The sequence below is a fragment of the Bufo bufo genome, chromosome 3 (assembly GCF_905171765.1).
Source record: "Bufo bufo chromosome 3, aBufBuf1.1, whole genome shotgun sequence".
NCBI classification, from domain to species: Eukaryota; Metazoa; Chordata; class Amphibia; order Anura; family Bufonidae; genus Bufo; species Bufo bufo.
In genome coordinates, this window is record NC_053391.1 from 186,965,699 (window position 1) to 186,982,054 (window position 16,356).

Sequence of the window (16,356 nt, forward strand, 5' to 3'; positions counted from 1 at the left end):
ATTTCGATTAATAACAAAAAAAGTAAAAATGTCAGCAGCAATGAAATACCACCAAATGAAAGCTCTATTAGTGAGAAGAAAAGGAGGTAAAATTCATTTGGGTGGTAAGTTGCATGACCAAGCAATAAACGGTGAAAGTAGTGTAGGTCAGAAGTGTAAAAAGTGGCCTGGTCTTTCAGGGTGTTTAAGCACTGGGGGCTGAGGTGGTTAAGGATATGTCATTAAAAAGTGCTAGAGAACCCATTTAAATGATTATGGTTGAAAATCCAGTGCGTTAGGATCTGATGTTTTCAATTACAATTTGACCTGAAAATTCCGGCACACCGCTTCCTTAAAAATGAACGCGAACCATGCCTTGTCAGCGATCTTGCGCTGTTAATGTGCTGACAAACAATAATGTATTACAAGCTTAATGTGTGTTGAAGGGTTGTTGGTGGGAAGTCTTGTCAGTTCCTTATGGGTCTTTCATTTATTTCACATAACATGGTAGTGGCCAAAGTGTGCCTGTGCCTTTAAAGCAGGCATGCTCAACCTGCGGCCCTCCAGCTGTTGCAAAACTACAACTCCCAGCATGCCCGAACAGCTTACAGCTATTGGCCTACAGCAGGGCATGGTGGGAGTTGTAGTTTTGCAACAGCTGGAGGGCCGCAGGTTGAGCATCCCTGCTTTAAAGGCTATGGACATTTTCTTTGGGCCATTCTTATTATTATTGCATTGGTCTTTATTTAAAAAAAATGCTCTGCCCTTTTCTCTGTACAGCCTCAAGATTCTCTCATACCAGGCTTGTGTTTATACTGTTTCCTGTCAGGCAGCTCAGCTGACGGCTCCTTATCTCTGATCGCCTGACCTCATAAACACTCATTATAGCTTACTGATAAGAATATAGCTTAAATAAGTGTTTATGAGCTGTTAGTAATTCAAAGATAAGGGATATACATAGCCGACAGAAAGTTTAAAAGTAAGGCCTCTTTCACACAGGCATCGCGGGTGAGGGCTGGATGCGTTCAGGGTGCATTGCAGGAAACCCGAGCGAGTAGGCACGCAATTTCAGTCAGTTTTGTCTGCGATTGCGTTCAGTTGTTTCGTTTTTTTCCGTGCGAGTGCAATGCGTTTTGCACGCGTGTGAGAAAAAACTGAATGTGGTACCCAGACCGAACCCGGACTTCTTCACTGAAGTTTGGGTTCGGTGTTCTGTAGACTTTATTATTTTCCATTATAACATGGTTCGAATGGGAAATAGCATTCTTTAATACAGAATGCAAAGTCCAATGTCATTTGAGGGTTAAAAAATAATAAAAACATTACTCGCCTCATCCACTTGATCGCGCAGCCGGGATCCTCTTCTTTGTTCTTCTTGAAGGACCTGCAAAAGGACCTTCGCTGACATCATCGCAGGTCCTGCTGAATGAAGATAGAAGGTCCTTCTATCTTCATTTAGCAGGACCTGAGCTGACGTCACCGAGCTCACCACGTGGTGAGTGCGATGACGTCAGCGAAGGTCTTTTTGCAGGTCCTTCAAGAAGAACAAAGAAGAGGATCCTGGCTGCGCGATCAAGTGGATGAGGTGAGTAATGTTTTTTTTTTTTTGTTTTTTTTTTAACCCTCAATTGACATTGGACTTTGCATTCTGTATAAAAGAATGCTTTTATTTTCCATTATAACCATGTTATGATGGAAAATAATAAAGTAAATGGAGTCCTGGGTCGCTCATCCCTCGTCTCCTTAGCAACCATCCATGAAAATCGCATCCGCACTTGCTTGCGGATGCAATTTTCACGCAGCCCCATTCATTTCTATGGGGCCTGCGTTGCGTGAAAAACGCTGAATATAGAACATGCTGCGATTTTCACACAACGCACAAGTGATGCGTGAAAAACATCGCTCATGTGCACAGCCCCATTGAAGTAAATGGGTCCGGATTCAGTGCGGGTGCAATGCGTTCACCTCACACATTAGACCCGCGCAGAATTTTCGCCTGTGTGAAAGGGGCCTTAGATGCGCACAGCTAGGCAAAGTTAAGTCTTTATGACCAAAAAAATTATTTGTAGCCCAAAATGAGTAAAAAGCAATCATTCAAGGTGTTGTGCAGAGGTTTTATTGATGACCTATCCTCAGGATAGGTCACCCATATCTGGTCGGCAGAGGTCCGACATCCGGCACCGCCTACCGATCAGCTGTTTGAAGTGAAAGTGGTGCTCCATGTGAGCGCTACGTCCTTCATTTCACTGTCCGCCATCTTGAAAGTGCAGTGTAATTACAAGTACCGTACTCGCTCCATGCACTTGTAATTACTATACAAGGAGGAGATGACGTGCTGTGTAGCATGGAGCATTGCCTCCTCTTCAAACATCTGATCGGCAGGGGTCCCAGGTGTCGGACCCTTGCTGATCAAATATTGATAACCTATCCTGAGGATAGGTAATCCATATAAAAGCCATGCACAACCCCTTTAAGAAAAATTGCCCCCGAAGGTGTTCATAGCTTTTAACATACTGCTTGGAATCAAACAATTTAAGAATCTGATGAATTATCATATAATGTTCTCCATTGATTCTGTGCTGATTTAGGGGGGTAATTATTGTTAAACGCATTTGTCTTTTTACTGTAGGGCAGCCGGTGAAGAAGTAAAAATTAAACCTTATCTGCCAAGCGAGAAGCAGTTTCTAATGACCAAGAACGGTAAGAGCGCGCCATTCATCCAACAAGGCGTTCGTTCTGTTACTGTGAACCTTCATCTGAAATATAAGCCGCTGACAATGACAGTGACTTCTCCTTACCTTGATTATAAAACCTACAGTAGAAGTCCAGGGGTGTAAAGCGGAACTGGTGCTCGGATTTTATATTCGGACATAGGCAAACATCCAAGTGTCAGTATAGGAGGGAAGCTATGGAGGAAGATTGCCATGTAGTGGCGGTACAGTGTAATTACAGCTGTGTGTCCTATTCATGTGAATGAGAGGGGAAGCTGTAATTACACTGCACCACCACTAAAGTGTAGACGGTGGCAGGTAAACAATGAAGAGGATGCCGCAGTGCTGCAGCCCCTTCAAACAGTTGATTATTGGGGGTGCTGTGAGTTGGACCTCAACCAACTTGAAATTGATGATATATCCTGAGGATAGGTCATCAGTTTCATGCAAATGGAATACCCCTTTAATGCTGTCAGTGACCACCTTTAACTTAAAAGGGTTTTCCAAGATTATTATTTTTTTAACTGATGACCTATTCTCCGGATAGGTCATCAGTATCACCCGGGACCTCCGCCGATCAGCGGTCCTGTGAGCACAGCTGCCTTCTTACAGCTGATAGGTGGGGGTCCCAGTTGTTGGACCCCCACGGATCAGATACTGATGGCCTTTCTTGAGGATAGATCATCAGTTAAAAAAAATAATAATAATCTCGGAAAACCCCTTTAATGTATTCATCATCAAATGCAAGTATCTGGCAGTTTAAAGAGGTTTTCCCATCACATACAATGGGGGCCTAATGCTAGGATATGCCCCCATTTTCTGATAGGTGCAGGTCCCACCTCTGGGACCCGCACCTGCAACAGAAACGGAGCGGGGAAATGAATGGAGGGTGCTATGCGCTGCTGCCCTCCATTCATTCTAATGGGGCCGCCGAAAATAGCCAAGTGCTGGCTCGGCTATTTCCGTCTGCTCCATAGAAATGAACAGGAGCAGGTGCCGCGCATGAGCGGTGCGCTCCCATTCACTTGTACAGGAGCAGCGAGGAGCAATGCTTAGTGGTGGACGGACCTCCAGCCACAGCTCTCCCCGCTTCGTTCTCCTTGTAGGTGCGGGTCCCAGAGGTGGGACCCGCAACTATCAGACAATGGGGTATATCCTTGCAATATGCCCCCATTGTATGTGATGGGAATACCCCTTTAATGCATGAAGGGCAGGGAGCAAAATCTGGTCATCAGTGCCAGTTATCTAGGCCAAGGTAGGGAGAGCTCTAAGGGAAAATCTGAAAGGGCATGGAACTTTTTTTCTTCGGTTTACATGATATTCCTAAGTAGGTGGCGGAGTTACCTTTTATCTTGTGCATAAAAAGTGCTGTAATGCGGATATGCATTGACAACTACTACTACTCCCCTCAGTGCCCTGTTACAAGAGATGTAAACAGATGGAGTACTCTGATGAACAGGAAGCAATTATAGAAGAGGACGATGGAGATGGTGGATGGGTTGACACATTTCATCATGCAGGTATGACTTATTTGTAGGATTTAGGTGTCTGCTTTTCACTTGTCCTATAATAATTTTGTGTATTTCAGTTATCACAGGAGTGAGATGTTAAAGGGGTATTCCGGTTACAGAACGTTATCCCCTGTCAACAGTGCTGTACTCTGCTATCTCCAGCTCTCCAATAGAAATGAAGGAGCGGCAGAGCGCATTTCTGAATAGCCACTCCGTCCCTTTCATGGGGTACGGGGTCTCCAGTCTCATGATCGTTGGGGACCCCCACCACTCTAATGGTTATACCCTACCTGTGGATAGGGGATAACTTTCCTTAACCGGAATACCTTTTTTAAAGGGGTTGCCCAGCTTTAAAGCAATTTCCAGCAGCCCTCAACCTGTGGCTGAAACCATACTGGTCTGTGCCTCTGGGTTCCGGCTCTTTTGGTTTGCCGCTGTCCAGTTCCCTGCTTGTCAGCAGTGATGGTCAGTTCGTAGTGTTCGCCAGTGAACACATGCGGGCTGCCATCTTGACTCACCCGTCCGGCGATGCACAGGTAAGCCCTTGCCTGTGCCGGGAGACGGTCTGAAATGAAATGCAGTCACCGGTAGCAGGCAGTTCCGAGAACAGCCACCGGGGGCCTTCATCGAGAACAGCCCATTTCATTTCAGACCATCTCCCGGCACAGGCAAGGGCTTACCTGTGCATCGCCGGACGGGTGAGTCAAGATGGCAGCCCGCATGTGTTCGCTGGCGAACACTGCGAACTGACCATCACTGCTTGTCAACTTCTAGGGGGAATGGGAGCCACATGCGCTGCTGCAGCCAATAACAGGCCTCAGTGGTGACATGTCATCTAGGTAGCATGATACCCAAGACAGATCACCAACGTGGCCAGTCATTGGTTGCAGTGGCACATGTGACCCCTGCAGCGATCCAAAAGAGCTGGAACCCAGCGTCGGGGAGCAGCTAAGTATATTTCTTTCCACATGTTCGGCAAGGAGGGCAGGACTACCGAAAAATTTTTAAAGCTGGACAACCCCTTTATATTTGAATTCTATTCACATAAAAAATGAAAAAAGGAACTATTTTAGCATTTCTCTTCTAGTATATGGGTGATGTATGAATAGTATTTTGTGCTTTATTATTACTTTACATTTTATAAGGTGTGTGTATTCAGCTTTATGGAGGGGTCCTGGCATTTGATATCATTGGTCCGGATGCCGTACATTTAGATCAGGGTATTGCAGCTTTGTCCCATTCACTTAACAGACCATATCAGCGGTAGGCAACCTCTGGCATAGCATGCATTATTGCTTTGCTCTTCTCAGAACTCCCATAGTCCAGGAGTCAGCTGGAGTGCCGGAGGTTGCTGACCCTTGGACTATATGATACATTCAGAAAGTCTTCAGACCCTTTCACTTTTTCACATTTTGTTATCTTGCGGTTTTGTGCCAAAATTGAAGAAGAAAAAAAAAATCAAGTTTTTCCAGCTCATCCCTCATGACAGCACCACAGGAGGTTGTTCCCCTTTGACCGTCTTGGGACAGGAAACAGAGGTTAAAAGGTCCCTCCCACCTCCACCCGCCAGTGTTTTTCCTGTCCCTACAGGGGATAGACGCAGAGAGGTTCCCTGCTCTAGGGTTGAAGAGATTCTACAAGAACCTTTAGAGCCTAAGGTGTCCGGCCTCTCCTTCCAGACCTCGAATAGCCTTGCTAACACCTCTCGGGGAAAAGAGGTCCCTTAGCAGCCCGGAACCCACCTGGCAGAGTCTGAGCCTATAGGTGGGTTCTCTGATGGCCTGGGTTCATCCTCATCCTTCCTACCCTATAAAGTGGCTGTGCCAGTAAACCCTTTATGTAGGTCCCTCTGGCTTGCTCCTAACCTTGATGAGTGGCTAATGCAGCTGGTGGTTACCTCACTATGGACAGCTATGGGTTTATGGAGCTTAGATCTGCTGTTCCTTAATGGACTTCAGCAGGATCGCGCCTCAGTGCACCTGAAACAGTCAGCAGCTGGATGGGGCCCGGTCTCCTTACCAATGCTCCGTAGGCAAGTGTTGACAGATGATGCAGGACAATATTGGTGCTTGCTTTGGCAGCACATTCTCCAAGATTGGTAAGTAAACCATGCATGTGTTTAACCAGCTGGATTGCCTCAACAGTTCTAATTACTTTAATTGAGAATCTGTGTGTGGCTCTAAATGGGAGCTCAGATGATAGTAGCATCACCTGTTTCTTTAATGGGGACTGAATGTGGAGTTAAAATTTTCAGGCTGCATTTAATTGACAAGGTCGCAGACTTAAATCTCTCAGGCTAGCAACCTGGCTTAGTATGTCTGACTTGATTCCTTATTTATGAAAAATTTACACTGGGCCCGGCGTGTGCAGCCCCATGGCCTCTGGGCCCGGCGTGTGCAGCCCCATGGCCTCTGGGCCCGGCGTGTGCAGCCCCATGGCCTCTGGGCCCGGCGTGTGCAGCCCCATGGCCTCTGGGCCCGGCGTGTGCAGCCCCATGGCCTCACGTAAAAGTAACACGGTAGGAGGCAAGAAGTTAAGTTAAAGCTAAAAGGGTCCTAAGCTGAAGACCTGAGGTAAGGACCCAGTGTGCCAGGAGTAGCCTACAGTGCCTATTGACGATATACAGTTTAGCGCAAAGCTGTATTGGAGCCACATTCCTCCCGGGACAATGTGGACAATATTAATAGAAATTGTATGTACTTCAGGAGTACAGGACATATTTGTGTACGGCCCATGTGATTTATAGGGTATAGTATACTCTACACCTGGAGATGGTATGGGTCAGCTGAGGTTAAGGAACATTAGTGTGACCAGAGCACTGAAATTTAGTAAAGATCCTACCCAGACCTGTTATAATGGGAGGTAGCACCATCATGGCTGGGAATTCTTCTATGGATTACAGCTATCCCTTCTATGACAGTAAACTGGTATATCTACCTCAGGACAAGTGATTTCACTAAATGTCAACTTATGCCCAACTAAACTGTTCTGTTATTCTATCTATTTGCACCTAATGGTGCTGATGTCATTAACATTAGGGACCCTGCCTTCATTGCACCTAATGGCCATAACCTCAAGGGCACTTCCGGGAAGGAGACTCTCCTCACTGCACGCCAACCCAGGGAGCTACACAACGGCAATAATGACTGTGCATTCCTCTGTCCACATTCACACTTGCAGCCATGCTGAGACATATAAGCTGCGGCTATGTACGCTGCACAGGTCCTGTAACCTTTTGCCACTCCTCAGTCCCTGTGTCTCCTGGCTAGTGCCATGTAAAGATCTTGTGAAACCCTTAAGACTGCCTCTGACTTTGAAGTTATGCGGGCAGGTGGGTTCTCGGTTGGCCTGGTTTCGTCGGGAGGATTCTTTCTCCTTCTCCCTTGAGTTCATGCCAACACCTCCTGGTTCAGGATCCCAAGCTTGTCCTGCATCGATATGCAGTTAACGGTACAGTTTGGTACCTCATCGCTGATGTCCATGTCTGCCATTTGCCAGTGCTGTCAGCTTGGCTCGGTTTTCTTACATATAGGATCCATTCACATGTCCGCAAATGGGTCCGCATCCGTTTCGCAATATCGGGAACAGGTGCGGACCCATTCATTCTCTATGGGGCCGGAAGAGATGCGGAGAGCACACTATGTGCTCTCCGCATCCGCATTTCCGGAGCGTGGCCCCAAACTTCCGGGTCGTGGCTCCGCAAAAAAATAGAACATGTCCCATTCTTGTCCGCAATTCCGCAGGCAAGAATAGAGTTCTATGGGGGTGTCGGCCAGGTGTATTGCGGATTCGCGATGCACTACGGACGTGTGAATGGACCCATACCTTGTAGACTTTCCGGAGTTAGCTGTTTATCACTTTTTATCGATTAAGCTCTTAGGCATGAACTGCAATGGGGGTCTACAGTAAACTTTTACTCGGTGCAGTGGTTATATATGATGTTACAATATTTTATCTGGTTTTAGAACAAGTCGCTTTTACACAGTGATACTTACCATATGGCCGATGTCTAATAAGACGATTATTCTTCCTCTAATTAAATATTTAAGTCTATAAACAGAGGTAGGACCGTTGATCAAGGATGCAGATAGTGACATTTCAGAGTTAAGACTGGATTCACAAATTCGGTCATCAAGATTTAGTTTTCCGGCAGAATCAAAAAGTTTGTCTCCGGTTTATTCCTGATCCTATAGAATGGTATTTTTATCTAATGATAAATATCTGAGATATGTTGTCCTTCAACTTGGTTCCCCCCCCTCCTAAATTTATAATTTGGTACGTCTCCTGTGGTGCTGTCATGAGGGATGAGCTGGAAAATAGGAATTAGACTTACCGGCAATTCGGTTTCCAGAGATTCCCTCATGACTGCGCCCGTACATTCCCTCCCTTACTAACTACTATGTAAATATTGCATATAAGATTTTCTGATGATTTTAATGAATCTGTTGCATCCATCCTGGTGTAGTAATCTGGAAAAACACTGGTGGGTGGAGGTGGGAGGGACCTTTTTAACTGGTTTCCTGTCCCAAGAAGGTCAAAGGGGAACAACCTCCTGTGGCGCTGCCATGAGGGATGAGCTGGAAACAGAATTACCGATAAGTCTAATTTCCTATTTTTTTTTCCCCATCATTCTGCACTCCATACCCATAATGAGGGAAAACTGAATTTCAGAGTTGTTTGCAAATTTATTAAAAAGAAAAAACTAAAGTTTCACATGTACATACGTACTTTGCTAGGACACTTGAAATTTATCTCTAGGGGACTTAATTTCTCTTGGTCATCTTTGAGGTGTTTCTACACCTTGATTGGAGTCCACCTGTGGTCAATTCAGTTGATTAGACTAGGGTTGTCCCAATACCAGAACTTGAACTTCGATTTCAAAGTAAGTATGGTGGGCTCAGCATGCATGTTGGTACTTGCATCCCTGGATCCGATGAAAGCTGTAATGGCACCGGACGGGGTTAAAAGCAGAGTGTGCTTGGCTTGCATGCTGACCTGCATTCCCTGGACTTTGTGTGGCTGTGATGGCCCATAAACAGGTAGGAACTAGTGTTAGGGACCACTCATAGAGGCGACCTTGACGCGGTGAGTGGCTTATTACGCTTTGGCCAAAATGTACACCAATGTCTCATCCAGCATGGAGGCAGGACAGAATGCTGGATGTAGAGTGCGATCACATTTGCATTTTCCGTTTTGTATATGTATTTCGCCATAGTGATATGCACCTACATACGGGTTGTGCTGACCCAATCCCCCACATTTTTTCTTTAAAGCATCACGATACTTGGGGGGGGGAATAAATATCCCTGAAACGGTACTGAAGATATACAGTATATCATATGCACAAGTTACAGTGAAGATCCATGACACACATGCACGCACCATAGTAGAGATCCACCACTCGCAGTAGCCGACACTTGTCAGTGATCTCTGTGCATAGGCTGGTCTTCTGCTTAACTACTGCTCTTCCCTCTATGGCCGCTGACTCTCTGAGGCAACAGTAGTGTCTAATCTCCATATGTGGAGGCGCTGCAGACACTCAGTCCTCCCAGTGCTCTCCCTCGGCTCTCACCCCCGCAGCCGCTCTCTCCACTGCAACATGCGTCTGCTGTTGAACCTGGAGTAATGCACCGCATGTTCCCTAATCGGAACGTCTACTAAGCTGCACAATAGCACAGCTTGGTATCGAACTGAACTGAGCATAAAGGTATCGAGACTTTGATGCCCCGATGCAACCCTAGACTGTACATGATTTGGAAAGATACACCCCTGTCTGTACACTGTGTGCACAATTATTAGGCAAGTTGTATTTTTCAGGATTGTTAATATTAAACAACTACAGTCCAAAATGTTAATAAACCTCAAACCTGAATATTTAGGAAAGTAAAAGTGAGGTTTTGGCTTTCTTTGGAGAATATCTATGTGCAGAATTATTGGGCAACTATTATTGTGCAGAATTATTGTGTAACTAAATGAAAAAGGGAAATGTTCCCATCTCACAAGTGAGAATAACAAACAAACCGCTCAAAATTTGCAAATAAACATTTCTGACATTTCAAAAAAATAAAATAAAAAAATAGCTGAGCCAATAATAGAGATGCATGTTTTTTCTATGCTTATAAGCTAACACATATTACTGGTGTCTTTATACCAGGCATGCTCAAGCTGCGGCTCTCCAGCTGTTGTGAAACTACAACTCCCACAATGCCCTGCTGTAGGCTGATAGTTGTAGGCTGTTCGGGCATGCTGGGAGTTGTAGTTTTGCAACAGCTGGAGGGCAGCAGGTTGAGCATGCCTGCTTTATACTATATATTGTGCTTGTGAATAAAGCAGTAATATGTATATTCGCTTTCTGAGCAGATCTCAATGTGGTAAAGCTACAGTACATAGAGTATATGATATGTACAGTCTAGGAGACAGCCCTGCCCTCAGCATGTCTAGCCCTGTCAATCAAAGGGAGGGGGGAGTGTGCAGAGCACAGGGGGTGTTACATATCAGTGCTCAAATGATTCAGGCCTGCCTCCTGGTGCTCCTTTTGCATTTGAATAAAAATGCAGATATGGCTGCAGCTGTTTTAGCATACAAAGAAAATAATGGTTTGGTTTTAATCGGCATGATGAGCCCTACCAGGCAGTATGTCTGGTTTAATAGAGTTGATCCTGGTGACAGAGCTGCTTTTTGGCCTTTACTGACTAGCCATACAATGGAGTGCTTTGTGCATAACTGTTATAGGAGCCCAGGCACGCCTTCTGCCGGAACCCAAGCCCTCCTCTTTACTTGTTCCCTGTACCTCTACTTGCTCCATCCAGACCCCCCCCCCCCCCCCTCCACTGTGACGTCCCAATCCTCCTCCGGCCAGCTGGAGAGCATTGTCCTTCAGCAAGAGCAACTGCACTTGTGCTTTGGATGTCCTATGGTGGGCATCGGCCTCACCATACTTAGCGTGTGCTGAGCTGGCCAGAGTTGAAGGAGAAGCCTGACTGCACAGTGGAGGAGACGGACTGGATGGAGCAAGGAGACGTGCAGGGAACAAGTAAAGAGGGAGGTCTTGGGCTCTGCCAGACTCCCTTTAAATGGAAGAAGTTTGGAACAACTAGGAGTCTTCCTAGAGCTGGCCGCCCCACCTAACTAAGTAATCATTAGAGAAGGGACTTGGTAAGAGAGGTTACCAATAACCCAATGGTTATTCTGGCTGAGCTCCAAAGAGTGTGCAGATGGGAATAAACCTCCAGAAGGTCAACCATCCCTGCAGAACTCCACCAATTTAGGCTTTATGGCAGAGTGACCAGAAAGAAGCCTCTTAGTAAAAGACCCATGAAAGCGCACCTGGAGTGTGCAAAAAAGGACCTAAAGGACTCTCGGACTGTGAGGAGAAACAAAATTCTTTCATCTGGACTGAAGTTTGAACTCCGTTTTAAGCCTCATTTCTGGAGGAAAGCAGGCACTGCTCAGTACTTGCCCAATACCATCTCTACAGTGAAGCATGGTGGTGGCAGCATCATGGTGTTAGAGGTATTTTTTATTGGCTAAGACAGTGAGACTGGTCAAGGTTGAGGTAAACCTGATCTAGAGTGCTCTGGACCTCCAACTGAGCCAATGGTTCACCTACCAATAAGACAATGATCCTAAGCACACAGCCAAGCTTAGCCAGAGCCATGGAGACCTGAAAATAGCTGTCCACTGATTGTCCCCATCCAACCTGAGAGAGGATCTGCATAGAAGACTGGCAGAAAATCCCCAAATCCATGTGTGCAAACCTTGTGACGTCATACGCAAGAAAACTGGAGGCTGCAATCTCTGCCAAAGGTGCTTTAACAGAGTACTGATTAAAGGGTCTGGATGCTTATGTCCTATGATGTGCAACGAACACCCTTCTTCCTAGCAAAATTCAATTTTGTAAGCTTCACATTTTATTTCCTCTTTTTGCTAAATACTGCTCCTATAAATACTATCCTATCACTTAACTCCTGTGTCTGTTAGGTCTGAACAGTGTTACCGAGGCTGTGAAAGAAATAACCCTTGAGACACAGGTAAGCTTAACAGATTTGGTTGATGCTCTGCAGTCAGATTCTAAGGAACAAAGAGTCAATTTATATGTTAATTCTGGACTTTCAAAGACTGCTAAGAATCTCATGTCCTGAAAAAAAAAATTTGGGGTGGTTTCTTAGTTATATCTCTCAAGTAGTCAAACCCCTCATCATCCAGCTTTCCTTCTGCATGCCAAGGATACCCAGCAGTAGTCTCCCACTACCATATCTAGAAAAGCTGCCTGAGAAATCCCAAAATGGACAGATGAGAAGATAAATGAACTCCTTTTTTAAAGGGGTTGTTAAATTTAGAAAACCCAGTTTAATGTATCCTGTGAGGGAACTGTTAGAGCAGGGTCCTCTGTTCAGCATCCTATTTTTTTGGGCCAGAGTGGCTTGCAGTTACAAAGAGCATCTCTTGCTTTGGAGGACCAGTCCTGTCCTGCATCTCACAGGCAGCCCATTGATTTGAATGGTTACTAGGAGTTGTCCAAGTCGAGCAAAAATCCTGGCAGCCTTTGTAAATGTGGTAAAATAAGAGATTCCGTACTCGCCCCTTTTCTCCCTGCGCTTTGAGCTTTGAACGCTGGTCCTTCCCTGGCGACATCAGTGACCTGTGTGCATGGAATATCACCACTGCAGCCAAGACTGGAAACCAGTGCAGGAAGAAGCAGGGATGCCTACTGATTCTTATTATTTTACCACATGTACAGGGGTTGTCCGAGTTTTTATTTAACTTTGACAATCCCTTGATTTTCCCCCAGCTTGTCTTAGGCCAGTGACCACACGTTCATCACGTGGCCTAGGCGCAGCTCAGCCACGTAGAAGTGGAGGGGGCTGAGAGTGATACCAAGCACAGCCACTATACAATGTACGGCGGTGAGCTGAGAGAAGGCTGTGGTGCTCACAAGAGCGCTGGTGCCTTCTCGAATAGTTGATTAACGGGGGTCCCGGGCTCGGACCCCCAGCAATCACATATTGATGACCTATCCAGAGAATAGGTCATCAGTATTAAATTCTCTGAAAACCCTTTTAAATTGTTCTTTGTATTGGAAACTCCTAATAATAAAAACTTTCTTTACCTTCACCTGCCCTTTCCATTCAAGTGAACAGAGCTTAGCCCTGCCCACGCTAGTTGATACTAGTCGTGATGTCAGTGGGCCGGCGGTAAACAGTGAGAAGGCCGCGGCGCTGCTGGAGCGCCGCTGCCTTCTCAAAACGCTGATCGGCGGGGGTCCTGGGTGTCGGACCCCCGCCGACCAGAAGCTGATGATCTATCCAGAGGATAGATCATCAGTTAAATGAAAGTGCAGAACCCCTTTAAGTACAGAGGAAACGCTTGACCTGCTCCCTTAGCCTATCCTTGTCTGCAGCCGAGACCTGCCTGAGCCATTGATTGGCTGAGTGGTCAGGCCAAGTGTTTCCATATGTCAAGACCGAGAAGAGGAAGTAGAGAGGACTAGTATGAATCGGAGCCACAGCCAATCAGCTCTGGCAGGGGATCGGTAAGGGGAGTACTTAACTTTATTTATTTTTCGGCCTCTCCGACCCCGATTTTATTTAAAATGATCGCACAGTAATAACCCTTTTAATATTCCCCTGTGATAGGAATAATATTCATACGGATTATACATAGCTGTGATTTATATTTAGTGGTTTGCTGTATTGGTCTTTTAACCTTATTTTATGTAATTTTATCCATGCCAGGATTCTGGCAAAGCGACCAGCCGTGCAGCTTGCGATGATGACGACGACGATGATGAGGGGGAAGCAGCAGATATGGAAGGTGAAACTTAGCAAATCCTTCAAATTCATGGACAATGTGGATAACATTCTTTTAATAAGTGTTCTGTATCCTGTGGGCTTGTGGGCTAATGCATGTATTACTTTTCTGTTCCTCCCTAAAGGATAACGGTCTTATTTTTTATATTTTTTTGGAATATTGGGGTGATTAATATCACCTTGGTGGCCCTTTCAACTTTTCACTGTGTATTCAATTACCCCTTAATTCCACATTTTTGTTCCCTGTACTGCCTACTTTTACCTGTGCTTAAAATAGGGTTGCTAGGCATGGTCCGTCTATCTGTTGAAGGACGGAGCACACAGCGCGCAGGGTCACATTACTGACAGCCAGGGACTGTAAGTAAATGATTAAAGCCAGGTCCTCCCCAGCAGCTGATAACAGTGCCTGGGCTGTGTGCACTTCTCCCTGTCCCTGCGCTTGGCAGACGCTCCCTCACTCAGCAGAGCTGGAGAAGGCAGAGTTGGAGCAGCGCACAACAGGGAAGGGAGATCTGCCATCTGCTCAGTGTATAAATGAAAGCAACATGTGGTAAGAGGACCCCTTTGTGCTGCAGGAGATTAACCCTTTAGGGGGAAGGGCTCTGGTTACTGACACTTTTGGGGGGCTATTGTTACTGGCTAGTGAGGGCAGGCGGGATTAGCCTCAGGGTGAGGGCAGTGGCGGCCATCTTAACTGAATAGTGAAATTGCAGTTTTATGCAGACTGGTTGCTAAGGGCTGAATCTTATTAAATATGGGGTAAGTCAGTCTAATAGTAACTGATTCTGGAATATCATGTTATTAGTAACTACATATATGAAAATTGAAATTAGGGTCTAAATGTGAGAGTTATCCTTTTAAAGAGGATTTCCATCCAAAATGTAAAATTTGCCGTATATTGATAAATTAGAATTGTCACTTTAAAGGGGTTCTCCGGGATTTTAATATCGATTGGTCTATCCTCAGGATAGCCAACAATATCAAACTGGACGGGGTACGACACTCCCAGAACCCCCACCAATCAGCTGTCTGAGAAGACCGCAGCCTTTTCCTAGGCCAGTGACGTTACGTTGATTGGTCACATGGCCTAGGATTAGCTCAGTCCCATTCAAGTGAATGGGTCTGAGTGCAATACCGAGAACAGCCACAATCCAATGGATGGCACTGTGCTTGGTAAGCTGCGAGGAGGCCTCCTCAAACAGCTGATCGGCGGGGGTGCTGGGTGTCGGACCCCCGCCAATCTGATTTTAGTGACCTATCCTGAGGATAGGTCATCAGTAGAGTTGAGCGAATTTCCGCTTATGAAATTCGTTCACACTTCGTTTGGTGGTAAAAGGTGAATATCCACAGATACTCAAGGTAATATAGCAAGTGTGGGATCATATCAAAACACCCCAAAAATAGTCTAACGCCACACATTAAAGTACAAAAATAACATCTTTATTAATCAATATAAAAGACAATAATAGTAATACAATGCAAGGAGTGTTGGAATGTAGAACAAAGGCTCCCCCAAAATCAAATGAACAAGTGGGGGGAGCACCAGCGAAACGTACGTCGGGCCTCTGGCTCTCCCTAAACTGGTCAGTTCTTATTGTAGTGATTGATGACGAAGGACCTGTCCCTGACAAGCCATCTGCAAATAACTAATGAGAACTAGATCATGAGACTCATTGAAATAATAGAGGGCAAAAATGACAGTATATGAGCATCCAGAAACAGAAAGGTAAAGATGGACCCGCACAGCAGCGCCACCCCAGCACCGACCCACACATTGCTCCCTCGGGGAAGCTACGGTACATACGTTTGCCCTCTGTATTTTCACCTGTATTTTTATTTTTATTTTTTGCTACTCTATGTGAATGCAGATTGTCCTTTTGATTAACTAAATATATATGTGTATTTGAGTGCCGTGTTGTGAACTACCAAGTAATGACATAAGGATCCACTACATTGCATCTGGCTTTACCATGCATGGAGAGCTACCCTTCCCGCTATGCCCATAAGTGCTGATATAAAGAAGCCACGGCATCCATAGCTTTTCCCAAAACGGTGGCTGTGTCTTCTGCGCAGGCGCTGATCACGATCCAGAATGTCCAAGGAAGCAATGGATGCCCTGCATCTGTGCTGAACACGTTCAGCTCCTGCACAGTAGAAGACGCAGCCACCATCCCGGGAGGTAAGTCTGGAAGCACATTAGCGGATTCTTATGCCATTACACATTGGTGTATGGTAATTCTGAAATTTATGTAGAAAGCTGACAACCCCTTAAAGGATTTGAAATTGTGCTCCACAGGTGTGTAAGATAGGAAGAGTATATGTATATACATATATTTTTTTTATTTT

At 45.6% G+C, this 16,356-nt stretch overlaps 1 protein-coding gene across 1 annotated transcript in view; it reads left to right on the forward strand.

Annotated features, from left to right (window-relative positions):
• Window positions 1-16,356, forward strand: part of ATG3 (autophagy related 3) — a 52,013-nt gene that overhangs the window by 18,464 nt on the left and 17,193 nt on the right. The window contains exons 5-8 of the mRNA XM_040423825.1: window positions 2,609-2,679; window positions 4,103-4,210; window positions 12,182-12,231; window positions 13,936-14,014. Of these exons, the coding sequence (XP_040279759.1) occupies window positions 2,609-2,679; window positions 4,103-4,210; window positions 12,182-12,231; window positions 13,936-14,014 (308 nt within the window). The remainder of the gene's footprint in view (window positions 1-2,608; window positions 2,680-4,102; window positions 4,211-12,181; window positions 12,232-13,935; window positions 14,015-16,356) is intronic.